The sequence below is a fragment of the Oryza brachyantha genome, chromosome 4 (genome assembly GCF_000231095.2).
Source record: "Oryza brachyantha chromosome 4, ObraRS2, whole genome shotgun sequence".
NCBI classification, from domain to species: Eukaryota; Viridiplantae; Streptophyta; class Magnoliopsida; order Poales; family Poaceae; genus Oryza; species Oryza brachyantha.
In genome coordinates this window covers 598,921-625,476 of record NC_023166.2, presented here as the reverse complement: position 1 = coordinate 625,476, position 26,556 = coordinate 598,921, and the positions used below count along the sequence as shown (strand labels likewise).

Here is a 26,556-nt window from a genome sequence, read left to right as displayed (position 1 = left end):
AGGTTCATAAAATTTGACCACCTGAAATCATCGAAAAATACCGCGAGTCCGCAATAGATGAAAGAAAATAAACTATCTAGGACTCTAGTTCCATAAAATTTGACCACCTGAAATTGTCGAAAAATAACGCGAGCCCGCGATAGATCACAGAAAAGAATCTGAAATTTTCTCATGCTTGAATCATGAATGCCAGATCGATCTCGATCATGTGTGTCTGCTTGATCCAATTTTTTTGCAAGTGGTAAGAGTGTGGGACAGTTTCCGAGGATAGTTGTTGGATTTGTTCACGGCATGGTATGTTTGTATGGACTGCAATCTTGTGTTGTGGAGTAGCTAGTACCAAAATCTTGTTTGGTTGCATACTGAAATTGTGTGTAGAAGAAGGTGATCAACAGGATCTTGGCAAAGTTATCATCAGGTTATCTGAACAGTACACTACTGAGATACTAGAGGTTTTTATCTCATTGTGTATCATTGTTTATAGGAGAGTGACAGGGACATTGCATTGCATGGATTGGTACCACAATTTCATAGGAACCGAAGAGCTGCGCATTATTCGCGAACATGTTCCCGAGTACAATGGCAGAGTCACTTGCAGATGAGCTGTCCAGCTATTTTTTTTTTGTAAAATAACCATTTTTCGCTGTTTAGCAGGAGTAAATAATAATTTAGAAGTGTTCCAAAATTATACTGCAATCGCTGAACCACCGAGCTAGATGTAGATGCAGAATGGGAAGTTCAGAAGCTAAGTTCTGAAGACAGATATTAGTGTGTTGATGAGAAATTTGTTGATGAGACAAGGTCTCAACAGCTAGAGTGTGGAATATTTTCCTAACAAATTAAAACAACACTCCTACAAGATATTGGAAGATTTCAGGACCAATTGGGTGAACAAAGTAATGCATAAGCTAACCAAGATCGTTATTATTAAGTTTTCACGATCTGAATGTAACTCTGATTCATTTCAGAAATCAGAAGTGAGGTTATATATCTGAAAAAGAGGAGGAAAAAAGGACAGAGGGGGGGAGGTTGAGCTTCCCCATCAAGTCACAGGATGAGGGAGTTGCTAAGTACTAAATTAATATGCTATTCTCAGTTGCTTACCTGCCTCAAGTAGGTTAACTGCCCTCTCACTTCATCCATGCCCTGATGTCCCTTTCTCTTCCTTGATATAATCTCTCTCTACAATTAGTTAATGTCAGGATCATCTACGTGTTTTGTCTCTCAAATTTGGAATTATTTGGATGCAATATTTCAGTTTCTTGGCAATAATTTGGATTGAAATGATTCTAATGTTAGCAACAAACATGCCGACAAAATGCCAGGACTCCTTGTGACCTTGTCCATGAACACAAGCATACTATATTTGCAAAAGTAAACTACTTAAATAAGATACATGACGTCTTCCAAATTCATACAAGAGGAACAAAAAATGCCTCATGTAGATTTTTGCCATAACCAAACTTAGGTTCTTTAACCAAAGTAACCTAGCATCTTAATTACCAATTAAACCTAAGCTTGCCTCTAAAAAAGGATACACAAAATTATTTCTATTTTTTAGAAGAAGTTAATTATTGCTGAAAATGTTGGCATGCTAGTGACAAGCATGCCATGGTAACATGGGAGCTAATGCTAGTGAGATATAAGCTTTCTGGCCAACCATGCATGCCACCATTTTGTCTGTTATTCCTTCTTTTTTTTATGAGCTGAAAGGAACAGTGAAGAGGGATGAGTCCGTGGTAGGTATGAGGCATCTTCAGGGTGAGCTAGCAGCTGGCTTGCATGGCACCAATTTATCACAACAAATCCCCAACCAAAATGCATCAAAGGGAGAAAAGGAAAGAAATAAAAGAAACCAGGAACGAGGGAAGGAAAAAATTGTACCAATAGAACCATGGTTGTTGATCATCTGATCAATCTGCTAACCTCTTTCTGGACTTGGGTTTCAGAACCTGTACTTTTGAGAGGAAAAATGACAACAATTCCAATAATTGAATTGGATTGGGTTAGCATTTGTTAGGACAAATGGCTGATGGATGCATCTGATCAGCATCTGACATGCTTCCACTGCACGCACTGACTTGCTCTGCAAATGTTGGCGCAGAGCAGCAGATCTGTGCATTAACTTCTGGAGATGTGAGGAGTAAAGGTAGTACAGGCAGCTGATCCACATGTATGTATGTATGTAATGTAAAAATGCAGCTGTTCTATTCTAAAACCTGGACCACAGATCCATGGATCCAACTGCTCCCTCATGGGCTCCATCAACAAGCTGTTTGCGCTTTTAATTAGCCTACCTTTTATTCTATCTACAACACTGAGATTGTCATACAGAAATATAATTATATATATATATATAGTCCTCTCCAGGTAGAAACGATGAAAAACAAGTGGTGCTTTAGTTAAGCGTTCAGCTGTTCACACACCAAGGCAGGCAACCAACTACAGTTGAATAGTGCCATCAAGGACAAGCTTTCTGGAAACTTTTGCCGGGTATGATGCAAACCACGAGTTACCAGATGCAATCCCATGTCTGAATTGAAAGGTGCTAAATGAATGCCAACACAATAATACAAAGCTGTCCCAAGGGCCTTGTCTGTGCCCTAGGACAGGATCACAGGTTTGTACTAACTAATCAAGTTCCATATCCAACAACTGTAGTGGAAACTGAGTTACTCTTCCAATGTACCCTCGACTTGATACAATTAACATTTCAACATTGAAGTTCATATGTGACTCGCCTGAGATGCCACCGTCCACGTCAGAAGGATTAAATAGTATTATCATGACAAAGATCATGGCATGGCATTACACGTGTCATGGCATGTTCACAAAATTAATTCTCTTCTGCAGGACCCTTTCCTTCAGTGTGATCACTACTGGGCAAAGATCATGATTCTTCATCACTTTCATTGCCAAATACTGATGACACTTTCGTAGCGACCTTTGGTTTCTTGCTTACGTTGCCAACTGGAGCCTGTCCATGCAAAGGAGTGATCAAGTTAACAATTAGATACTGCTGCAAAAAATACTGGTTAAACAGTGGCTTTCTAAAACAACGTAACGTTTTGGAGCTCCCATGGCATTATAGTATAATGGAGTTCACTGGAACAAAGTGGACCCTATTGGCATGTTGAAAGGATAATGGTATATGCATTGTATTCTCACTTTAGGCCAAATAAGTTAGGGCCTGTTTAGATCCATTTGGAATAACAAATGGCAAATGACAAAATCGAATAACAAATGGCAAATGACAAAAGTTTTGGTGACAAAAGTTTTGGCATTGCATTTTTGCAACTTGGTGTTTAGAGGCATGCAAAAGTTGCCATTTTTTGGGTAAAAGTGAGAGGTGGTCCGTATCCCTATGCGCTTTTTGACGAAATTTGCTATTCTAGACTGCCAAATACCAAATGCAAAGTTGTCATTTTCTTACCCTAGTGTTTAGATCCATTTTGCCAAAAAGTGCTCCAAAATAGCAAAACTTTTGCCATTTTGAAGTATCCAAACAGGGCCTTAATGTGTCAAAACTAGAGTAATGAAAAATAGTGGAGGATATAGGAAACAAAAAACTAATTCATGTAGTCTCATGCAAGCACATAAACTACTTATGGTCATATCAGTTTAACAAATTATGTTATCAAGGTAAGTGGTACCTTGGAAGGAGCCATTTTGGAGAAGCCAAACTTCAAGGTTTGACGCTGATCCTGATTTCCAGGGTTAGGCAAGTTCTTCATTGTAATTCTCTCTGATGAGCTCTCCGATTGTTCTTGCTTCTGCTGCTGCTGCTTCCTGTGAGCATCAGCCCTAAAGTTCCATTAAGGAAATTGCAAGTTCAATAAACATTAAGCGCTTATTCATAGTTAGCACGTCATCGAGTTATCATTGCCATCAATTAAAATATGGAATGGATACAGTTGAGCAAATTTTGCCAGTTCCTTCTCTTCTCGTTGTTGCTCACGTTTTTGCCTGTCATCACGGTTGCTGCTGCCGCTTTGCATTTCTCTCATTTCCTTAAACCTCTGTTGTAACCACATGGAACTTATCAGAAATGTAGCCTTGACCAACTTATCAGAAATGTATGCATGTGCATGGATACTTCACAAAAGAAAAGGGAGCAGAAGAGAAGTTCGATGCACCAAGTGTTGCAAACACATTACCTTCCTATGATTGTGGTCGTATGAGCTCAAATGAGACTCAAATTCATGTGCCAATTTGTATTGCTTGTTACAGAGACTGCAAAAGAACACCTTCTGTATCTCCTTGACCTCAGTACGTATTTTCTGCTCACGTTCTGCTATGACCTGGATTGTCATGATTTGCACCAAGCAGGAAAAAGAACCACCAAATAAAAAGTGCACAAAATGCTCAAGGTTCATGTGGGCTGATGCTAGCAACTCTCACATGAAAAGGGTGTGACAGCTTATACAGTATCAATTGTAATGTCAACAGCTAGATATAGGTTTTTCAAGTGCAAGCATCAAGCCCAAAGAAATAGAAAAGTAGGGAATCAGTGTTTGATTGCACACCTCGCGCTTCTTTATATGTTCTTCAGTCTCCTCAAGTTCTATATTTAATTTCTTCCTTTGCACATTATCTTCAGATGTGAAGAAGTCATCCTGCTCTTGCTTCCCCACGCCTAGTTTTGCATCTCTGATACCAGCTTTTATAGGCTCTATTATACCTGTATCATGTAAAAGAATGGTTTTATCATGAAGGTGGCAGCACTTTACCAGAATAAACTGAACTATTTTGTTTTTCAATGATGGTAACTGGTGAGAAAAATAGAGAGAATTCTTCAAAAATGATAGTTAATGAATAAACATCAAGGTATAACTAACAAAACAAGTAAAATTGAACAGTCATATGGAGCAGCAAGCATGCTCCATAAAGTTCAGTAAAATCATTGTGGCATGGTGATTATGACTAGTCTACTACTCTTCAAACAGCATGAAGTACAGGGGGAAAGGGGAAGGTTCGGAGAAGAATGAGGAAGGAGCAAGGATAAATCAACAACACAAAACAAAAGAAAATAGAGTAAAGTAACATCAAGAAGAACAAAAGGTTGCAAATGAATTTACTTAAACCTAAGGTGAAAAGGCCTATAGCCTAGCTGTTACAGTGCTTGAGTAACACCTCCTTGGTCTTGGGTTTGACTCCCCACAGGAGTGAATTCAGGCTTAGTTAGAAAAGGTCACTCGATGGCCCCTCAAAAACATGCGCTAAGAATCGATCTATGGAGAGTGTGCCCCTGTGTATGGGTCAGGGGCCTCAAAGTACAGGTTAACGACCGATCCATAAGGGCTAAGTTCGCGTGTGGGGGGCAAGGGTTTATGGTCTTTCTTGGCCGGTTTGGTTGAGGTTTCTTTTTAATGGGTAGCCATGAGGACAGTCATTCCCCCACCAGTCGAGTTTTTTTATTTAAACCTGAGATCCAAACAACCCCTTGCCTAAAAGAAATAACCAAGGTGAGCAAGGTTGGTGTTTTGGAATAAATAAGTGTGAACTGGGACACTTTTGACAAAGTCAAGTGAGTAAACTGAATGATTCTTAATAGACATAACGCTTATTAGAACTCATCTCATATGCATGAAATTACTTCAGCAGCCGATACATAATCATCCAATCCAAAGCACTCCAGCCAAAACATTCTATCCGGAGCACTGTTAAACAAGATAAGTAGCCTCTTAAGACCTACCACAGGACATTGTTGATAGATTTGCTAAATTCACACTCATGTAAGAATAAAACTAGCCTTTGGCAAGACAGCAATTCAAATATAGTGCCTTCCACCGAGCATCCCTCACAAATAACAATATGACAATTACAGATACTCCCTGTCAAGACAAGATTAGCATGGCAGTGAATCAGCTCTCAAAAACACTCAATTAACCTCAACCTAATGCTACAAGCCTAGAACAGCAACAAAGCAAGAAAGCTGCCACCAAAATCCTCTTGAATCTCACGGTGCCTTACTAATTCAGTTACTGTACATCCATAGCCATGCAAACCGCATGCTTTTATACATGAAGAGTAAGCCCGAAGTAAGCCTAAGACAAGACTACAAATGCCAATATAGAGACAGTTCATATTGTCGCGAGCAAGCCACAACTAAACAACTAACGAAATCAATAGGAATCGTGGAAATTGACAAGCTTAGCTTAGATGGCAGAACCAAGTGTGCCAACACTGCGCTGTTGCTGACAATGTAGTTGAGAAGATCGCGAATTGGCGATTCACAGTAGTGCGATGTGTAACAGGATGGAGAAGGCAAGCAAGAAGAGGGAGGAAGCAAAACCTTGCTCGTTCTTGCCGAGGCCCTTGCCCTTCCACCCCATCTTCTGGAGCAGCCTGAAGCCGACGTTGGAGGCGGTGAGCTGCGTGTCGACGGAGGCCTGCTCCAGCCCCTCCGTGTCGAGGTTCTCCGTGGGGCGGTGGCTCATCGGCAGCCGGAAGTCGTCGTCATCCTCCAGCCCGTACACTCCATCCCCCTCCTCAACCACCGGAGCTCCAGGATACCTCCTGCTGCTGCTTCCTCCGCCGTCGCGATCTCTCCTCTCCTGAGAACACCACCCATGCGGCGGGCGGAACAAGCAGGGGGTGTCAGAGATTCTAAGATGGATCTGGACGCGAGCCGACGAAGCAAGTACGAAGGGGCGGTCGCGGGGACTCACCATGGCTGCGTAGAGGCGAGAGGGGAGGAGATGCTAGGGTTTTCGCCGGAGACGAGCGGGCGCCGCCGCAACGGAGTGAGGAGGAGAGTAGAGCGGAGGGGAGGGGAGGTCGGCTCGTACGGTCTCTTTTGTGTTGGGCCCGAAGGTGATTATATTGGGCTCTGTGAGGCGGGCCCACTAATATTGGGCCCAAACCGGATTGTGGGCCCCTCTATGGCCCGTTTGAGGAGCTTCTCCCGGTTGCACTTTTTTCTAAAAGCTGCTTCTAGCAGAAGCTGTCCTAAACAGTTCACAACTTTTGAAAATCTGTAGTTACAGATTCTGAAAAATAAACTAAAAATTCAGAAGCTGGAGAAATTGGGTTTATGAGTTTTTCCAGATTCTTAGAAGCTAGCTACCAATCAGCTACTTCTCAGAATCTAAAGCTCCCCAAACAGGCCCTATGTAGCGCAGGGCTGAGAGCATGCACAATGGAGATTGAGGGGTCTCAACATACTACGTAAGATAGAGCTATGTAAGTCACCTGACGTGCTTTTTATATTTCACCTCTTACATATTTATATTTTAGCCATTTCCTTTTCTCTATTAGCATATCAATTGAATATTGTACATTAAAACACGTGTGACAAAAAGAACAATTACCTACATATCCTAATATTAAGTGGGCCCACGAGTCAGCCCCTATTCTTTTCTTCCTTCCCTCTTCTCCCCGCCCCCTTTCTCCCCTTCGCCCATCAGCCACCATCGACGCTTTCTCCTACGCGCCACCATCGCCTCTTCCTTTACCGCCACGGACACCGAGCATGGATCCACCTCCACTACCATCGTCACTTCCTCCTCCACGCTGCGGTCACCGCTTTCCTCATCGTCACCGTCGTCCCGTGCAGATCTCCCTCCACCACGCGTGGATCCGCGCCGCCGACACCACTACCTTCGCTGTCGTAGTCCTCACGCGCGGATCCACCTCAGTCACCGTCACCGAGCACAAATACATCGTCACCGCCACTTCCTTGCCTCCAGCGTGTGGATCCGGCAACAGCGCCATAGGATCCAGAAAAGCGCCGGTGAGCAAATCCAGACGAGCTCGAAGGTGTCGTCGCTATGGAGCTCCCCGTCAACGCCTTCCTCTCCTCTGCTCGTGGCTCCATCTGATAGGGGTACAGTCTCCTGTACGGGATACGTGCACCTATATGGTGGGGTACAGTCTCCTGTAAGGACACAGTCCATAGCCGGCTGGCACTTACATGGTGGGGTGTGGCTATTCGCCACGTCTTCTTAATGTGAATATGCCTGCACGCAACCTATTTTACAGATAGCTTTTTGGGCCGTGGAGGCCTTATTGGGCTAGGCCCAAAAAGCGGAATCTCGGCCCAGACAACAGGCATACCTCCGGCTAAAACCCTCCTCCGCCGTCTCCGCCGCTTTGCTGCTCCAACAATGGCGGCGCCGGCGATTCCCCGCGAGGCATGGGAGGGCTGCAGCGTACTCCTCGACATCAACGACGGCGATCGCCTCGCCTTCTTCCGCCTCACTGCCGCCGCGTCCGTACCTCCCCTTGCTTCTCCTCAACTTCGTCTTTCTTCTTCTTCTTCTTCTTCTTCTTCTTCTTCTTCTTCTTCTTCTTCTTCTTCTTCTTCTTCTTCATTCTCCTCGATCCCTCAAACCCTAGAGTAGAGAAGCTACTTGTGCTCTCGCTGATTTTCCCTTCCTCCTTTCATCCGGTGGTGCAGGACGGTCAAGATAGGGAACCGGACCTGCTCGCTGCAGCCGCTCGTGGGTCGCCCCTTCGGCTCCCTCTTCAGCGTCGGCCCCTCCGGTCTCGTCCCCTGCGCCGACGCACCATCTCGCGGTAAGCATGCGAAGGGATTTCCTTTCACTGGTTAGTTCCTCCTGCATTCGCTGTGGAATAGGCCGCACAGAACAGAGCTTACACAGCAGCTTCTTTGTTCTAGTCTTGGTTGCTGTGCCACTGTATACTTGATAAAGCAGGGGAATGGATTGGGGTTTGAGTTGGTATCGTATTTGTTTTCCAGTTTAGTTTAGTTCTCTTTTCTGCAATTAACCTACTTTTTATGGGTTTAAAGCTTATACATGAGTTAGATTTGGTGAAATGTTATGCAAATTGTGAGCACAGCTGTAGGCCTGTAGTTTGCACTCTTCAGTTTTTTTGGGGGGCAATTGCAAATATGCCATCGGTTTGAACCGTTATTGCAAAACTGTCACTAGAAAATTGCAAAATTGCCACCAGAAGTATCACTCGAGTTGCATCCTTGCAATAAAAAAAAAAGTTTTTCATAAAAAAACCAGTGACAAATTTGCAAAAGCCCATTTTTTTGTGATTATTATTTTTTAATTTCACCGTTCATCAAGCTTCACCCTATAGGATTGTATTGCATGTTCTTAATTTGACCTTAGTTTAGTTGTTCCAAAATTTCAGGACTAGTGCACATTTGTTGAGCTGTAATGTGTTATCATGGCATTATTTCACATTAATATGCTATTTTATAGCTTATGTCCAGTTCTATCTTTTAGCAGCTAGCACAGACAGTTTATTGGGTTGTTTCTCGAGGAATTTCATAACTCTGATGTGAAAAATTAACATATACATTTGCAAGGTAACAGCCACGTTAGGTGTATTTAATGAAGCCACCTTTTCCATAATGTAAGCAACATCTGGAAATTAGTAGCATCTAAGAATTTATACCTACTATGTTAATCCATTTTCTAAGAATACCAAAGCATGAATCAAAACATGCAGTCTTGTTTCCTTAGGAGACATCATTTTCTTATTTGCATAATGAGAGAATAGCGGCAGATATGGTTGGTACATACCAGTGTTCGCCTAAACGGCGTCTAAACGGTAGACGGAGCGAATCTGTCTTGTTTATGGCCTAAACAGTGAATTAAACAGACCGAGCGTTTAAACGAGCCGAAACGGTTTAAACGGGCTAAACAAAATGGTAGTCAGTCCGTCTAGACAGTGCGAGAGCGGATTAAATTCCGACTCGGCGAACAAAATTTGGTGACGGCAGAATGCGCGCGTCAGGGGACAAAAAATGCAATTAGGGTTTCTTCAGCTGCCGCACATTTTTTTCTTCCCCGCTACAATTACATCCAGTTCTGGTTTCTGAATTAATCAATCAATCCACTAATCAGTGATTGATTGAATGAGTTCTTATTTCTTTGAATCAGCCCTGTTGTTCAATGATGGATGAAATTGTAGTGATTGATTGCTGGTAATACTTGAACTTGTAGTCTTGTAGATTGTGTATTTTTGTGCAAAAAGTAGGAAAACCATTTAAAACGTTTAATCCGTTTAAACGCTAGACAGTGAGTAACCGCCCGCCTGACTAGCGTTTACCGTTTAGGCAAACACTGGTACATACACCACTGTTCCACATCTAGGATGAGTTGTGGTGGTGGAAATTGAAAAGAAAATTCAAAGTGAAATAACTGATCCTTTAAAATAATGTCCTACAATTGTTCTTGTTGAGTTATCCTACAAATATCTCTTTTCATGTTCGTGTACTCATCAAAATACTTCAAAGTGTGTACTTCTTTTTGTTTGTAACAATGGGTCCCATTCATATATAGATGATAGAATGCAAGATGCTGCTGATGGTCCTGTGCAGGATGAAACTAGGGACAATAGGTCTCTGGTCGATAATAATACAGCACAGAATTTATCTAGCGATGACATAGAGGCAATGAAGAGGTAAGTGGTCAGTTATCTTTGAGTAAGCTATGCTTGATTGTTCCTTTTGTAATTATGATTTATCTACTGTTTGATTTTCCAAAACAGGGATGGTGTAAGTGGTGATGAGATTGTGGAAGCTTTGATAGCAAATAGCTCCACATTTGGGAAGAAGACTGTTTTTTCACAAGTTAGTATAGTCTGTTGTCTAGTTGATTCTTGACTTCTTTTTCTAAGAACATTGAGGATTGACTTATTTGAATAATTTTGATTACAGGAGAAATACAAACTAAAGAAACAGAAGAAATATGCACCCAAAGTGCTTTTACGGCGTCCCTCTACCCGAAGGTATTTTTTTGTTGTTTTCTTATAGTTGGGAAGTATGCTATATTATTCTAGAAATAATACCATCAATTCTCATTTTTATCATTTAGAGAACCATCTTTTACCCTCTTGATTGAACTGCAAGGTTGCATATCCACTTTAAGCCCCATTTGGAACACACGAATTTCACAAGATTTTTGCAGAAGTTTCATTGGAAACAGCTTGGACTAAGACCCAATGCTGATATCTGATTGAAGCTAGTGCAACAGCCTTTTAAATTTTCTTGTCAATGGAAGATTGTCATATTAGGAGTACAGCACAACTAGGAAAACATTCTTTGCTTTATTTATGAAAATTCTCCACTTGATTGAATGAAATATGTTCTGCTCCCATTATGTTTAGTATTTTTTGTTGTTTCAATGTCACTTTAGCCTCCATTCCTCCAACATACAAAACAAGATACTAATCAATTTTTCTCTTTATAACCTATTCAGTCATCTTGAATGTAGCTCCAACTAGAGGCACTAAGTCCACCCACTCATTCAATTTCAGTTCCAAGTGCCAGTAACTTTTAACAATCACTTACGGAGGAAAAGAAAACCTAAAAAAACATCTAGTTGAGAACAAAACAACACATTGTATAAAAGATATTGTGAGTATGGTGCTTGTTGGCTTCTCGATATTCTTTGTCTCCACATCACCTATGCAGAATATTATATCAAATGGAGTGATTTTTTAAGAAAGTTGATCTGAATATCTGATCTTGAGCTAACTCAACTCTGATCTGTCAAATGCTACACACATTACGATTTAATTGCCCTATGTTTATCTAGAAGGTGGGCATATTTATCTGAACTTTTTTTCCTTTCCATGCTGCAGCATATGTGAGACATATTTCAAGAAAAGCCCAGCTCGAACAGGGTAAATACTCTGCTTAGTTCATTCGCAATCACCTCTTGGTGTTGCCAACTTGCCATTATAATCCATTTCAGGATTGTTTTTTGTTCATATGCATATAACTTGCTTTCTGAAACAAGCAAATTGCACAAAACACAACCCTCAGTCACTTTATTCTTTCCTTTCTGTGGCTTCTAGGTTTATGCGAGTTGATGCACTGTCCCTTTTGTTGTCTATGGCAAATGTCGGTCCATATTCAGATGTCCTTGTGGTTGATATGGTTGGAGGTTTAGTTGTTGGATCTGTAGCTGAACGCTTAGGAGGTAACATATTTTAATTTCTTATTTTACTTATACCTGTAGATTAAATTACATGTATGTTATCAAATTTAATATCATTCAGCTGTTTGCACGTATATGCTCCATGTGATAGCTTTTCTCACAATTTATTCTTTAAATGCTTGTTTGTGAGAATGGTAGATCGCTAGTAACTCACCATTAGTTTGGTGGCAAGTATCTATATATCAATGTCATTTATTTTAGTTGGCGTGTGCAATAACAAGTCATATGCATGTGGTATTTTATTCCTTAAGTCACACTGCCTGTTGCCACAAGCATTCAATGTATAATTCACAGTGTACAGAAGCTATAGGCACCCGGTGAACTTGAAATGTGTTCTTATAAATTCATATATGCATAAATTAGAACTGATTTTCTGGTTTTTGCTGGCATCTCAATTATAGTGCATCTATTTGTTACTAGCATAGTGCCTGCTATTGTGAGGGATGCTAACTAAATATTTAGAAGATCTTAAAATAAAATGCAAATGATTGTCTTTAAATAAAAAATTGAAATTGTATACACATGATTTAATGAGATCAATCAGACACCTATATATACACATGCAGATAATACAGTTTTATTGGGAAATCCTTCAAAACACATCTGCACATATATTCAACCACAAAATATCTTGGAGTGGGGATGGTTGTACTCCAACCCTGCATTTATGGGAGTAAAGATTATCTTTATTGATTTTCTCTGTATTACAGGTACTGGGTATGTTTGCAGCACATACCTTGGATCTGCTCCTATCTCCATAGACATTATAAGAATGTATAATTTGAGCAGTGACATGACAAGCAGGTAAATTCTTTGTTTAGCATTATATGGATTCTCTGTTGATAAAAGTAGTTTTAAATAGAGTGCACTTGGAAGTAAATATGTTCTAATTTTACATCTATACTGGCTATGACAGCATGTTAAGGAAATAATAAGAGTTGCAAAATGCTTCTATATTTTTCAAGCTATACATTTCTTGCACAGTTTCTTTTTCTTAATGAATCATGGTTGTATTTTCTCAGATATAATACAATACATTGTCTTTAGCTTGATGTATCATGAAATAATCATTGTTGTTGAGCAACTAGTATGAACCATATATTACTTGTATGTTAATCTATTTTTTAATCAGATTTTTATATCTTTGGTCAATAGTGCCATGTAAAACTATTATACTCATTTTAAGTTATAGAGGTCAATGTGAAGCAGTTGAAGCTATTATAGAAGTACTAGCAAAGTACCCATGCTTTGCAACCATACCTCAAATGTTCCATAGATTTTTTTTGAGAGGGGTAAACTTGTATTCTAGAGATGAAATAATATATTAATAACATATAGAAAGACTATTTTTTAACGCTAAAGGACATAGAGTAGTTGCTAAAGAAAATAAGATAGGTGGTGGGATGGCAGATTCACTACCACCACCATTGCATTCTTTTAAAGGAGTATAGATGAAACACACATTTTGTTGTTCAAGTGGTCCTTAAGAGTTGGACGATAGTAGACAATATTTGATAAGCTGGTATTTCAGGATTGTTCAGGCACCGCTAAGTGACCTCTGCTCCTTGCAAAATTCTGGCAATGCACCTTCTCTTCTCAATGATAACATTCAAGGTGAGGCACCAGAGACAACTGCAGTACCAGTAGAGAATAGTCAGCCATCTGTACCACAGCCAGCTGACACAGCAATATCAGATGAGAAAGCACAGTCATCTAAAGAACAATCCATTGATATAGACATCTCTGAGCCTTTATTGGATGAGCACATTAATCAGGATGGTGATTCTTCTTTAGGTAAGCAACTGACAACACTAACATGAATAAATTGTACATTTGTGACTTATTGATGCTATGTCGGTCTGTAGATTGTAAAGGCGATGAGGATGGAAGTTCAATAGCTTCCAAATCACTCAAAGCAGGAAAGACACCATCACCAGAGAAGATGAAATATTGGAGCGAACATGGATTTAGCAGGTAACGCTAAGTTACTATTGAAGAAAACTGCAATAAATAGCTGCATATTCTCATTGACATGCTGATTTTATTTTGGTGCAGTTTGATAGTTGCTGCTCCGGGCCATGATGTTGAAAGTTTTGTTGCTGATCTGCTTCCCCTCTTGTCTTATTCAGCTCCATTTGCTATCTATCACCAATACCTTCAGGTAAATTTTCGTAGCTTCTTAACTTCAATTTTTTAATCAAGATTTTTGTTTCCTCTATAAAATGTGTTTTTTCTATTATCAACATGCAGCCTCTTGCAACATGCATGCACAGCTTGCAAGTATCAAAACTGGCTATTGGATTACAAATTTCTGAACCCTGGCTTCGTGAATACCAGGTCAGTACTCAGTAAATTAACAATGAGGAAGATTTTAAACTGTTGTTCTGCTGAGTATTGGCATAGTTGTTCTTATCAATGTGCTACTGCATGTAACTAAAGACTATTTACCTAAGCCATGTTTAGCTGGCAGATAAGTTGCAAACAGTTAATTGAATATTTGTAAGTACATATGGAATTATCTCAAGCTAAATTATAATAGGGCTGGTTACAATGAAAATTCGTTTTGTTATTCTACTTATAGTATCAGGATGCATGATATGTCCACTAACTATGCCTAGCACAATAGTGTCAACATATTTAAAAACATATTTTTATCTGTTATCATGAGACACAAGAAAGACAGGTTATTGCTTTGACATAATAGCATCCAACAAATCTAGCTTTTCCAATGTTTGCACTAGCTTTTATTTTACAGCTGTCCGCAACGTCTGAGGATTTGATGTTGGAACTTATAGACTTCCCGGTCTTCCCTTTCCTTTTTACAGGTACTTCCATCACGAACTCATCCACACATGCAAATGAATGCATTTGGTGGTTATATTTTGAGTGGCATTAGGATACACAACGGTGATGCATGTAATGGAATCAAGTGAATGGCTGGCCAAGCACATTTATGTATTTTTCAATCCATGGAGGAAAAATAGGGCCACCATTTTACACGGTAGCTCGATTGCTCGAAACAATAGACACAATTTTGTAGTCTGGAGAAGGCAACTTGTATGCCAAAGCTATTTATGTGATCAGTAGAAATTGGTGTGCATATAGAGATAGAAGAACATGACATGAGCATGTACACCAAATCCATGTAACTTGCATATTGTTATGTTGTGTTTTTTTATGAAACAAATTAATCATGTACGGACTGAGATATTCGATAAGGTGTGATGTTTATTCACCTGTGAGATAAAGGGCACTCCTAAGTGTTCATCTTTGTTAAGTGTTGTGCTTCAGGACCCTGTTTTGAGATAAAGGGCCTATTTAGGTCAAATGTTTTGTTTTAGCAACTTGCCTGGGTCAGTACAAGTTTTGGTTAGATTTACGTGGGTTACTAGAATAACTGACCAAGTTATTCCTTTTATCCTTGTTGGCAATGACCGGGGTTAGTTTGCTAATTTCCTTCTCTGTTTTATTTTTCTTTAGTTTACTTTTTAACTAAACTACCTTTACTTATATTTGCTCAGACCACAGCGATTTGACAAATCAATAGCTCTTTAGGATGCTGGAAGTTTATGTGCTAGCCGGTTGAGCTATGGCCAATAAGCCGTATAAATATGTACGGAACACTAAAAATAAGGGAAAAAACCAAATATTTTGCCACCTCAATTATTCAGACCGGATGAACTGCTCTATAGACTATGTTTTAGCTTATGATTATGTTTTTAAGTTAAAATTTGAATTTTCAGCACTATGAGTATATTTTGAGATTTTTTTATCATAGTTTATTTTTTAGACTTGGCTTTTAGACTACTGAAAACATGTATATAAAAAATTATTTACAAAAGTATTTTTATTTGCAAATAAACCAAATAATCACCTCCTAATTAGTCCAATGTGGCAATCCAATTAAGAAAATAAGGGACTCACTTGACGTTCTCTCACTATTCTCTCGTTATCCCTGCACTGGTACTGGACTGCTAGAGGATGCAATAGGTGAGGAGGCAGGTCTGGCTAGCGACGGGCAGGGTGTCGTAGAGAGTAGCGAGGAGGGCGGTACGTGATAACTATGCCTACGCTTATCATGAAGGCATTGAAGGCTGACTAGTAATGTAGCTCAAGAGTTATCAAGTATGGTTGTAGAGTCAATGGTTCATCAATCTTGTTATCTGAGTTTAAGCTTAGCCTTAGAATAGTTTTGCGGCCGGAACTAGTGGCTTATCGACCTTTCCGACCTTCGCTTGTTGCCCCTTCCATTGTCTCAAGGCCAAGCAGCCATCATGCATCTCCCCTTCCATAGTGGCTTCGATAGCCTTCGATGCGAGGCTAGTAGGCTACAAAGCCCAAACTTGAGGAGGCGACCACTATCGTACGTCTTTTGCTCGACCTTTGATACAAGAAGGCTACATATAGATCAAGGAGAGAGCTATCGGTGCAAATTTCCTCAGCCTCCAATGCAAGGAGGCCTAAGTAAAATGACATAGGCTAGGCAAGCATATATGGATGGAGAGTGGTGGCATGCTTGTTGTGTAGAGGAGATTCGTCAAGTGAGCTCGACAAGCTGACCCACCGCTGCACGCTTCACCGCAGTGAGAGAGAAGATAGGGAGAAAGGGATGGGGGTGAGGATTTAAGAAGAATGGAGCTATGCATGTGTGACTTGTAATTTTCTGTGTTAACTAGATTGCCATGTCTGCATTATGTTAGATTGAAACTGGATTGGGGTTGAAGGGGTAATTTGCTCATAAAGGCTATTTAGCGAATGTTCGTGTGGAAGGTTTCCGTAGGAATGCTCGTTATTTACTCTTTTTTTGGGCATATATTCCTTTTTGGAAAAGTTTATACATGTAAAGTTTATACCATCTAATGTTTATACATATAAAGTTACATATTGAACTCTAATTCGGACTAGAATTCAATTTTTTTATTCTAAATACATATGTTTATATATTAAAAAGTATATATACAAAGTGAGGTAGACTTACTTAATTTGTTCAGTTTGAGATGTTTAGGCTGTAAAATGTTTAGTTTTTAAATTCAGAAGGTATTCAACCTTCCCAAATTAAAAAACAACCAATAGCCGAGACCTTTATTATTTGTGACTTAAAAAGCAAAGTTGAAAAATACATTGAAAGAAACCATCCAAAATAATCTCTTTTAAGTTTGAAATTTAGTAGTACTTACGAATGGTAAGTCAACGACCATTATTTCGATTTTATTAGAATAAAAATTTCTTTTGTGAAACCTACAAAAAATTGTACACTAGTATTGTACTGTACTGACCTAGAAAGGCTAGAACTAGCGTTTGCCGGGCGGACGGCCAAACCAAACGGTATCCGTTGGCGTCGCGTCCAGTCTACCGCGCGTTGACTATTACCAGCACAGCATGACATGTGGGCCCCACCCCAGGGGACGGTCGCGGGGAAGGAAAAAAGATGTAGCCACGGCCGAGCGTGCCCGCTGACAATGACACGCGGGCCCTCGTCTTGTCTGGTGGGCCCGCCTCGTCAGCGTGTGTGACGAGCGGGCGGGAGAAACAACCCAACCCAACGCGTCTTCCCGCTTCCTCCAGCTGGATAGATTCCTCTTTCCTAGACCCGGCCTACGTGAGCCGATGACCGCGGGTGACTGGTAGGGCCCACGGGACGGAAGAGAGCGTCCACCGTACACCGATGCGGCAGACATACGATTCCGTTCCGCGCGCGGCGGTGGCCAACCGGCTGGTTTTGACACCAGCGTGGGCTTTTTTGTTTCTTTGATCCATCATCCATCTCCTCCCTAGTTTTGATACAAAACCCAGCTGATTACGATTACAAAGTGTATTTTCTTGCTTCATCAAATAATGTATATTGCATCCACTTTAGCATGATTAAAACATTTTTATTTTGTTCTTACATTCTTTGTCACACATGGTTTTTATATAAATGGATAATTAATAATGCATTAATGTTATTATGATAATAAGTTATAGCAATGCTAACATATTTCATGAATTGATGATGATCAAATATGAGTCATGGTTTACTTTATTCAATATTAATGAGTTCTTTATCCTATCTTTGGAATATCCATGTTCCATGTATTTAATTTTTTTAAAAAATATATCGTAACATAATATAATGGTGCATATAATAATTATATTTAGATGTGAAAAATATTATTCTTGTTTCCTCAAGTAACATTGCCTAAATTTTGCTGAAATTTATGTGCATCCATAACTCACATACTATGTTAGCTCACACATCCCATTCATATAGGAATTTCGATTGGCCAAAAAGATATTAGATAAACTATGGGTTCTAACGTGCTTTGGCTAATGACCGGCACCACAATATCTATATGTCAAGGTTTTTCCTACAACATACCCCTCCCTAAATGTTTGACGCCGTTGACTTTTTTATACATGTTTAACTATTCGTCTTATTTAAAAAATTTACATAATTATTAATTATTGTTATATCATTTCATTTATTGTTAAATATACTTTTAGCTTTATATATTTTTCAAAAAAATTGAATAAGACGAATGGTCAAACGTACATAAAAAAGTTAACAGCGTCAAACATTTATAAACGGGGGGTAGTATTAGAGAATCGTTTAGTAGCATATTGAATCATGTAAGCGATGCATTTCCATTGTAATCGTTTTTGTCACTCGTATATCCAATTGGAACTAGCCGTTGGTTTTAGCCTTATGTTACCAGCCAGACAGCCAGATAAAGTAGGTAATTCTGTGAGCGATAAACATGAACACTTGCGGAAAATAGGTGTTGCCAGCTTAGCTTGTTTTCTTAAGCAACACAATAACAACACACCTGGACTCTACAAACAGACACCGGTTTTTATACCCCACGTTAAGTGATATCAACACGGGCACCCACTGACTTAAGGGTCATATTTTTAAGTAAAACAAATATCATAGCCTTATCATATCATATACGTACAAATGTGAAACCGTTTTTGCGTGTACAGTAACTTGTAAATAAATAACTACCAAAACTGCTATGGGGTAAACTTGATAAATACCCTATAGAAGACCTTAGGAAGCAAGAAGAAAAGAGAGAAGAGATTTAGAAGAAGAAGAGAGAGAAAGAAGAAGAAAAGAAAAAAAAACGGGAGAGAGAAGAGTAGAGAAGAGGAGGAAAGAAGTTGTTGAGTTGTTTTCCCTCCTCTTCCTCTTCTTCGTCTTCCTCTTCCCCAACCGCGCTCGCTTCCCTCCTCCTCCTCGCCGACGCGCCGACCACCAAAGCCCTACCCTCCTCTTCGCGCTCCCTCTCTCGCTCCCTGTCTCGCTATGGACGGATCCTCCAGCATCCCGCTCCCGCACCCGGCGCCGCCGCCCGCGGCCCCGCCATCGCCCGCGCCGCAGGTCTTCCTCCGCCGCTCCGTGCTGCCGCCACCGGACCCTCGCCGCGGCCCCGCGCTCCCGCACCCGCCCCCGGGAGGTGGTCACGTCCACTACTACCGCGCCGCGTGGCCCATCCCCATCTACTCCTCTCGAGGGCCCGGCCCTCGCGCCGCTGCGGCCTCCAGGCCCCCGAGGCCGCCACCGCCGCCGCATCTCCTGACGCCTACCTCTCCTCCTCCTGCTGCCCCCGCGGTGGTGCCTCCTCGGGCGCCTCAGAAGCAGCAGCAGCCGCCGGTTGCTGCGCCGCCACCTCCGGCTACCGCTATGGATACGGAAGAGGTGGCTGCGCCCCCGCCGGGGACGGGGAATCCGACGGCCAACGCAGAGGTGAGTCAATGGAATGCCCGCAAGTTAATTTTCCGTTACTGTTCGAATCATTTTGTAGCTTATTGCTGTGCTTGTATGCTTCCTTCTATCGTTTAGTTGAATCGTTCCATCAGCCAATCTTGGATGGCATGATTTTGGTAGATGTCTCTGGGGACTGTTACCATCTGGTTAGGTTGGACTTTTTAGTAGAAATTTCGGAATGCATGGCTGAATTGATTGAGTTCTGCCTGCTTCAGATACTCCTGTGGGCAATGCTACTGCATTCAGTTTTCGTTTCAGGACTAAGGGCAGCAATGTAATGTTGCAGTCAACATTTGTAGCTTTAAATATCGATACGTGTAAATATGTCCTGGAAAATGCCATGCTAGATTAAGCGCTGTTAGGTGCTTGCGACGTTCGAATGAATCTGCACTATGCCACTGCAGACATCATATGAGTAAGTATGCATCCAGAGTTGGAATATGTTTGGTAGGAGTATAGATGTGTCTGGGGTCTGTTTAATCTGGTGGGAGATTGATGGAACTTTATGTTGGCATGAAGATGGCTTTAGTTAGAATTTTTAGCATGCATGGCTGAATTGATTGAGTTCTTCCTGCTTCAAATCTTCCAGTGGGGAATAGTACTATATTCAGTCACCTTTTTCAGGAGTAAGGGAAACAATATAATGTTTCTAATGACATTTGTAGCTTGTAAGTTTGATATATGTAAGTATGATTTGGAAAAAAAACCCTGCTAGATTAAGCTCTGTTAGGTGCTTGGGATGTTCAAACGAACCTGCACTGTGCACTGTAGACATCATATTAATACTCATCCACAGTTTCTTTTATGTCAAGCTTACAGGTGCTTCAACTTATAGTGGCTCTTTGGAACATGTTTGCTAGGAGTATTCATAAGCAATAGACTTTTATGTTGTGCTCTTTGAATTGAAGTAGACGATTTCAACCTTTTGGTTCCTGGACTTAGGAATTATGAGGATGTCCTGGTACTAGGGTCTCATGATATTAGCGCAAGCCAATCCCTACCATTTGTTTTGAGAAATCTTGCAACTATGTATCATAATATGGTGGAATGAGTGTTTTGTACACCTACAGAAATTGTATCTTCTCTTTCATTCTTTTGAGGAAACCATTTTCCAGGCTCATATTTTATACTTGATCAGCATTCAGAAGCGTAACATTCGAAGATGGTTGCTGGATTCGTTATATTCTGTTAATGTATTTCTATAGTTTATCTTCAGAAGCATATCATTGACAATGTTGTCTTGTGAATGGTGTATATGTTTTAGGACAATGAGGAAAATGAAAGAGAAACTCTGAAGTCTGAAGATGGCAAAGGAGAGGCTGTGCAAGGGCCTGTTAAAGGAAGTACAACTGGCACAATGAAGGGCATCAAGCGGGCAAGGAAACTAAAGGGTTTTGAACTTCTATCCAGTTTACATAATGTGCATTTCTCTGATAATTTCATTGTAAAGTTTCATAGTGCCCTTTGCTTAGCTTATTCTAATTTCTTTTCAGGAGATGCTGGGCCTTCTTTATATTCGCCAAACAACTGTAGATACGACAGTTCACTAGGTAAAGTATTACGCATTTCTTCCAATGAAAAAAATTCTTGTTTCTTGTTTCTTATAATTATTACTTTTGACAGGTCTCCTAACAAAGAAGTTCATCAACCTTCTTGAAGGAGCAGAAGATGGAACCCTTGATTTAAATAAAGCAGCTGAGACATTGGAGGTCTGGTTTAGTTAGGGGTGGTAATGGGCCCAATTTTTTTGCAAATAAAATTTAAGGGTTGGAGCTAAAATTTTATAGAATTTTGAACTAATTTTTTTTAAGGATTAGATAGGGTTGTGAAAAAAAACCAAGGGCCTTGGCCCATTAACACTCCTAGATTTAATATTAAAAAAACGCTTAAAGGCGTTTCAATCTTTTTAATCATCTAAAGTGCCCTGACGTATCATAGTTTAATGAATTTCTGTAGGTGCAAAAAAGAAGGATATATGATATAACAAATGTTTTAGAAGGTGTAGATTTAATCGAAAAGAAGCTGAAGAATATGATACGTTGGAAGTAAGTGTAGTCTGTTTATGTTTCTTAACGCATTTCACAAGTTAAATTTTAGTTTTTACTGACAAAATAAATACGTTGAAAGGGGATTTGATATGTCAAAGCCTAAGGAGAGAGAACGTCAAATCTCAGCATTGAAGGTATGTAATATGCCATATGATCTTCATTCTGTACATATTTTATGATTTTAACTGTTCTCATGCTATAGCTAGGTAAAATACGCATGCATTATTGTGGGTTCCATTCTTTTTCTTTATTGATAGAGAGAGATTGTTCTGATGTTCTGTTGTGTTCCAAGTCAGAAATTAGGATAATTTAAATTGAAGAGATAATTCATTCTATGCCCCTGAAAATTTAGCCAATCCCTTATATACCCCTGAGTTCTGGTCACTCTCCTATATACCCCTAAATATTTGTTTTGATCCCTTCTATACCCCTCCCGTTAGTTGACCGTTAAATAAGTGTAAAAATGTCTATTTTACCCCTGAATACGTAAGGAATGAGAAAACAAAGTATTTACACACTAAAAATACAATACTTTGTTATATGACAATAAGTTTGATGTATGAGAAAGTAATATGGTAGCATAATAGATTTTTAAATGGTAACCATAATAAATTTAAGTTATCGTATTTACACATTAAAATTTTAAATATATATTAAAAATATGTGTAACATTTTTAAATTATGGGTAACATTTTTTAAAGTTATACGGCACATAGCAAATCTATTATACTACTATCACAAAAATGCATTACATATATTTTTAATAAAAATGATATATTATTTTATTATTATAAAATATTTTTGTCATGAAAAATACCTTACACGGTAAGGAATATAATAATCACACGCAACGAATTTATAGCTTTTTAATACTATATTTCACATATTTCTATTGTTTTTCTTTCTAGGCATAAGGGCAAATTGACATTTTCGTAAAAATTAAACGGTCAACTAACGGTCAATTGACCAAAAGGGCATAGAAGGGATCAAAATCAAATTTCAAGAGTATGAAAAGGAGTTAGCAAAATTCAAGGGCACATAGGGGATAGGCTAATATTTGGAGGGCATGCAAGGAATTTTCCCTAAATTGAACCATGAACTACCACTAGGTGATATGCTTATAGTCAATTTACTATATGGTTACAGAAGAGACGAATTATCCCAATTGAAGTAAATTGAACAAAAATAAAGATATGTGTTTTTGAACCAATTATGCTATGGCTAAACTTTGTTTTCAATTATGTTTAGTAAAATAATATTGGTAACAGCTGCTGGAATTGAACTTGATCACCTTGACTGTTTTGGTACCATGTTGTACCATCGAAGTAAACCATGGTTTATGTTTCCTGGCAGTTTTCTGATGTCATACCTGACACCTGTATGACTGCAGATTGTAGTTCAGAGTGAAGTTTTAGTAGATGACATGCTTGGCTATACCTGCAAAAATAAAACGTATAAGTTGATCTGAAAGTAAAATATTAAATATGCAAAATATTCAAGCTAATATGAATATATGAAACATAATGCCCGATACAAATCTTCTGTTAATCTATTCTTGTTTAGTTGGTTGACTTTCTTAAAGTTTGAAGAGCTGGCGATGCAACAGCATATTTTTAATGTCCTGTTGGATTTTGATATTTTGCAGGAAGAAATTGAGGCTCTTTATGATGAAGAATCCAGGCTGGATGATGAAATAATGCAAGTACTTTTTGAAAGTAATATGTATGCCTGATTTATATTGTCCCCGTCCTGCTCTTTTGATATGTAGTTGCTGATTATGCAGGGAGGCAGAAGAGAAACTGAATGCCCTTAGAGTTGATGAGCACCAAAGAAAGTAAGATTCTCATTTGCAGTTAAGTTAGTGTTTCTATGGTGAACTGAGTCGTGTTTGTCATTTAGGTTGTTGTATGTTTCGAAGGAAGATATCCATGTGATTCCTCGCTTTCAGGTTGGGACTCTTTTGACCTCTTGTTTATTTCTTCCTACAATTATAAAGTTATACCAGCAAGTTCCCCGTTGATGTCAGGGTTCCACTCTCATTGCAATAAACGCTCCTCGAGGAACTTATATTGAAGTCCCAGACCCTAATGCGGTATGTGATCTTTAGCTACCTTTAGTTATGTGGTTGGAGATGTTGAATCTGTGTAGGTTTTGACATTTTCTTCCTTCACCAGGATATGGACATTTATAAGGACATGGATAATCAAGAGAAGCATTACCAGATTGTATTTAGAAGTGCAATGGGTCCTGTTGATTGCTTTTTAATAAGGTAAACTCCCATGAACATGACTGGAATTCATTCTACTGTCTCTGTCTTCTGTGGTAGTCATTTACCAAACTGTTATCTTGTCACCAGTGACCATCAGGAGACATTTAACCCAGACCAGAAGACGGCACCAGACAATTTGGATGCTGCGGTCACTAGTGTAAGTTCTCAAGTCCCACAGCAGATGGATTATGTTCAAAGTCAGGCACTGGAAATTGGGGAGAGCAATGGTGGAAGAGAGCATACATCAGAGCCATCCAAAAGATATGATCCAGTGCCTGGCATTCTGAAAATTGTACCATCAAATGACGTAAGGAATCCCCTACTAAACCACGTCAGAAAGCAAATGATTAAATGCTATTTGATATTAATTCTTCTTGCTTTTGCAGACTGCTGCTGATTACTGGCTTGGTTCTGACACTGACGTTAGTATGACTGATACATGGGGCACTTAATTGATGGCGCTTCAGATTTTCAGTTTCTTTAGATAGAGAAATAGCAATGACAACACAATACAACAATTGCATTGACGGAGTTGGGTCAGCTGACCACCTTCAACTAAAATCCTGCTTTGGTAACTGCAGAGATTTTTGCGCGGTCATCGTTTGACTGGCAGATCACAGCGAATACATTGTACGCAGTAGATCATGTACATTGGCAGAACCATTTTAGTAGTTGGTGCTCTGCCACAAGCATACTTTCAGATAGATGTTGCAGTATGTTTCTGCTGTTAATTATATTGGCCTTTGTTTAGAGGGACTGCGTGTGTGCATATCAACTTAGAAGGCAACACAGTCCAGAAGGCAATGCTTATCTGGTCTCCTCCCCTTAAACGGGGGACTATTGTTGTACATTCTGGTTAGCAATCTGGAATGCTCAATGATTGATAGCATATCAATAAAGATTTTTCATTTTCAAGTCATGTTCAGGGTCCATGTGTTTGCCAATATGTTCCATAAACGGTTGTTACTCATTGTTGACATTTCGCAAGCATATGACAGTTGCAAATATACTTCTGCATCACTATTTTATATATCTCAATAGTTGCAGATCTGCATATATACATTTCCTCTGCAGGTCGATGATTGTGTGCTGAATGCAGATAGCCAGATTGTGTTGAATTCCTTATTGTGTTCACAGAGCTTCATGTGTCAGGAATGCAGTGCAGAATGCAGCAATCTGAAGGTTCCCTTGCCTGGGTATTTTAGGCCATGGATTAGCTGATCAAGCAACAGGACGAGTATGACTATGAGTTCACTCTCCAGGTATAAATATAACATATGCAGCTATTTGTTTATTTGTGCAGTGCTTAAAAAGTTGTTAGAACCTATAGCACTTAAGTGGTACTATTGTTGTTGTGATGATACAGAAACTAACAATTAATGTCATCATTTCAAATGGTGGTCCTCTCAAACTTTGAGCTAGTTTCAAGCGTGCAAAGGAATATATATATATAGCTTTTTTTAAGCGCGCATTTTTCATAGTGGGGCATAAATCTTAACTCTACTCTGCAATTCATGGAAATTGAATAAATCTTTTCCAGAACCAGCAGCAATAGAAAAACGTTCCCAGTAAAGACAAAAGACGTATACTGCCGAATAATTAATTCAGCAAGTTTCGAGAGAGTTGGAGGACCTTTGCTAATAAGTTTGTGCTCTAACTTGCACAATATAATTTCAAAGTCCTCTGTACATTGGGCCCAAGCCCAGAAGGCCAGCCCAGAAGGCCAGCCCAGAGAGAGAGAGAGAGAGAGAGAGATAGCAGAAAACCTAATTTGATTCATATAGCCACTTTTGATCTATATGCTATATTGCGAGGTCTCGGTTAACGGAAAAGTGATACTGCTTTTATAATATACGAGATGTATTTCTAAACCTACATAGCTGATGATTCTTCTTCTTCACATGTCTCTTTGTATATATGCTTTTGGTCTTTGCTCCGAAAGGAGACAGCATGTTGATGCGGAAAACTACTTGTTGCAGAGGGGGAAGGTGATTAACGGCACGTTTTCAAGGTAAAAGAGGCTTAATTGATTTTACTAAATTATATTAAGACGGTACCATTACTCTAAGACTATATCTATTTCATAATATAAGACCTTCTACTATTAATTAGATTCATACGGATGCTAATGAATCTAGTTAGACATGTTTAAATAATATATATATTAATATATAGATGAATCTAAACACAGCCAAAATGTCTTAGAGTATTATGTACAATAGAATGCACCTAACATATTGATATGGCCTCTAATAAGTTAATATGAAAACTAAAGATGAAGTACTCGAAGTTTGCAATCCAATTCAATCTCTACTTTAGACCATAACTATTTGATGGAAAGTCTTGAGTCCTTTTTTCAACGGAGAGTCGCCCTTTTAACATAGTGTCATCTTAAAATTCTATCTTAGTCAGTCATAATTGAAAACTAGTAATAGTGCACATGCAATGCAGGTTGAGATCAATGTATAAGAACTTAACCAAACATACTGTACAAGGATAACGATGTACGAATTTACCATATATATATAATAATTATCGATGACAAGATAAAGTTAGGGGACCAAA

General features: G+C 39.5%; 3 protein-coding genes across 3 annotated transcripts; 2 read left to right on the top strand and 1 right to left on the bottom strand.

Annotated features, from left to right (window-relative positions):
* Positions 1 to 2,621: 2,621 nt before the first annotated feature.
* On the bottom strand, positions 2,622 to 6,779 carry LOC102713260 (G patch domain-containing protein 8). The gene is made up of 7 exons (XM_006652017.3): positions 6,672 to 6,779; positions 6,296 to 6,557; positions 4,527 to 4,681; positions 4,158 to 4,301; positions 3,913 to 4,019; positions 3,654 to 3,804; positions 2,622 to 2,977 (listed from the first exon to the last, which is right to left on the bottom strand). Exons 1-7 carry the CDS (start codon positions 6,672 to 6,674, stop codon positions 2,891 to 2,893), a joined length of 909 nt encoding a protein of 302 aa, XP_006652080.2. The 5' UTR covers positions 6,675 to 6,779; the 3' UTR covers positions 2,622 to 2,890.
* Positions 6,780 to 8,089: 1,310 nt separating this feature from the next.
* LOC102713538 (tRNA (adenine(58)-N(1))-methyltransferase non-catalytic subunit trm6) lies at positions 8,090 to 15,269 on the top strand. Its single transcript, XM_006652018.3, has 13 exons — positions 8,090 to 8,212; positions 8,402 to 8,520; positions 10,266 to 10,386; positions 10,474 to 10,555; positions 10,643 to 10,713; positions 11,569 to 11,610; positions 11,785 to 11,909; positions 12,638 to 12,731; positions 13,459 to 13,721; positions 13,793 to 13,901; positions 13,983 to 14,088; positions 14,178 to 14,264; positions 14,753 to 15,269. Exons 1-13 carry the CDS (start codon positions 8,109 to 8,111, stop codon positions 14,858 to 14,860), a joined length of 1,431 nt encoding a protein of 476 aa, XP_006652081.1. The 5' UTR covers positions 8,090 to 8,108; the 3' UTR covers positions 14,861 to 15,269.
* Positions 15,270 to 19,119: 3,850 nt separating this feature from the next.
* LOC102713816 (transcription factor E2FB-like) lies at positions 19,120 to 24,912 on the top strand. The gene is made up of 13 exons (XM_015836327.2): positions 19,120 to 19,653; positions 20,939 to 21,065; positions 21,168 to 21,224; positions 21,298 to 21,383; positions 21,631 to 21,719; positions 21,802 to 21,856; positions 23,368 to 23,420; positions 23,506 to 23,556; positions 23,622 to 23,670; positions 23,749 to 23,814; positions 23,897 to 23,991; positions 24,079 to 24,298; positions 24,378 to 24,912. The coding sequence occupies exons 1-13, from the start codon at positions 19,213 to 19,215 to the stop codon at positions 24,441 to 24,443; spliced, it is 1,455 nt and encodes a 484-aa protein (XP_015691813.1). The 5' UTR covers positions 19,120 to 19,212; the 3' UTR covers positions 24,444 to 24,912.
* The last annotated feature ends 1,644 nt before the right edge of the window (positions 24,913 to 26,556 follow it).

What these genes read in the sequence shown, in the direction of transcription:
- LOC102713538 (XM_006652018.3), top strand. Translation starts at nt 8,109, where the DNA reads ATGGCGGCGCCGGCGATTCCCCGCGAGGCATGGGAGGGCTGCAGCGTA. An exon ending in AAAAGCCCAGCTCGAACAGG is followed by an intron (nt 11,611 to 11,784) that starts GTAAATACTCTG and finishes TGTGGCTTCTAG; the next exon opens with GTTTATGCGAGTTGATGCAC. An exon ending in TGTAGCTGAACGCTTAGGAG is followed by an intron (nt 11,910 to 12,637) that starts GTAACATATTTT and finishes TCTGTATTACAG; the next exon opens with GTACTGGGTATGTTTGCAGC.
- LOC102713260 (XM_006652017.3), bottom strand. An exon ending in AACATATAAAGAAGCGCGAG is followed by an intron (nt 4,302 to 4,526) that starts GTGTGCAATCAA and finishes ATGACAATCCAG; the next exon opens with GTCATAGCAGAACGTGAGCA. An exon ending in CCAAAATGGCTCCTTCCAAG is followed by an intron (nt 2,978 to 3,653) that starts GTACCACTTACC and finishes TTGCATGGACAG; the next exon opens with GCTCCAGTTGGCAACGTAAG.
- LOC102713816 (XM_015836327.2), top strand. Translation starts at nt 19,213, where the DNA reads ATGGACGGATCCTCCAGCATCCCGCTCCCGCACCCGGCGCCGCCGCCC. An exon ending in AGGCTGGATGATGAAATAAT is followed by an intron (nt 23,421 to 23,505) that starts GCAAGTACTTTT and finishes CTGATTATGCAG; the next exon opens with GGAGGCAGAAGAGAAACTGA. An exon ending in AAGTCCCAGACCCTAATGCG is followed by an intron (nt 23,815 to 23,896) that starts GTATGTGATCTT and finishes TTCCTTCACCAG; the next exon opens with GATATGGACATTTATAAGGA.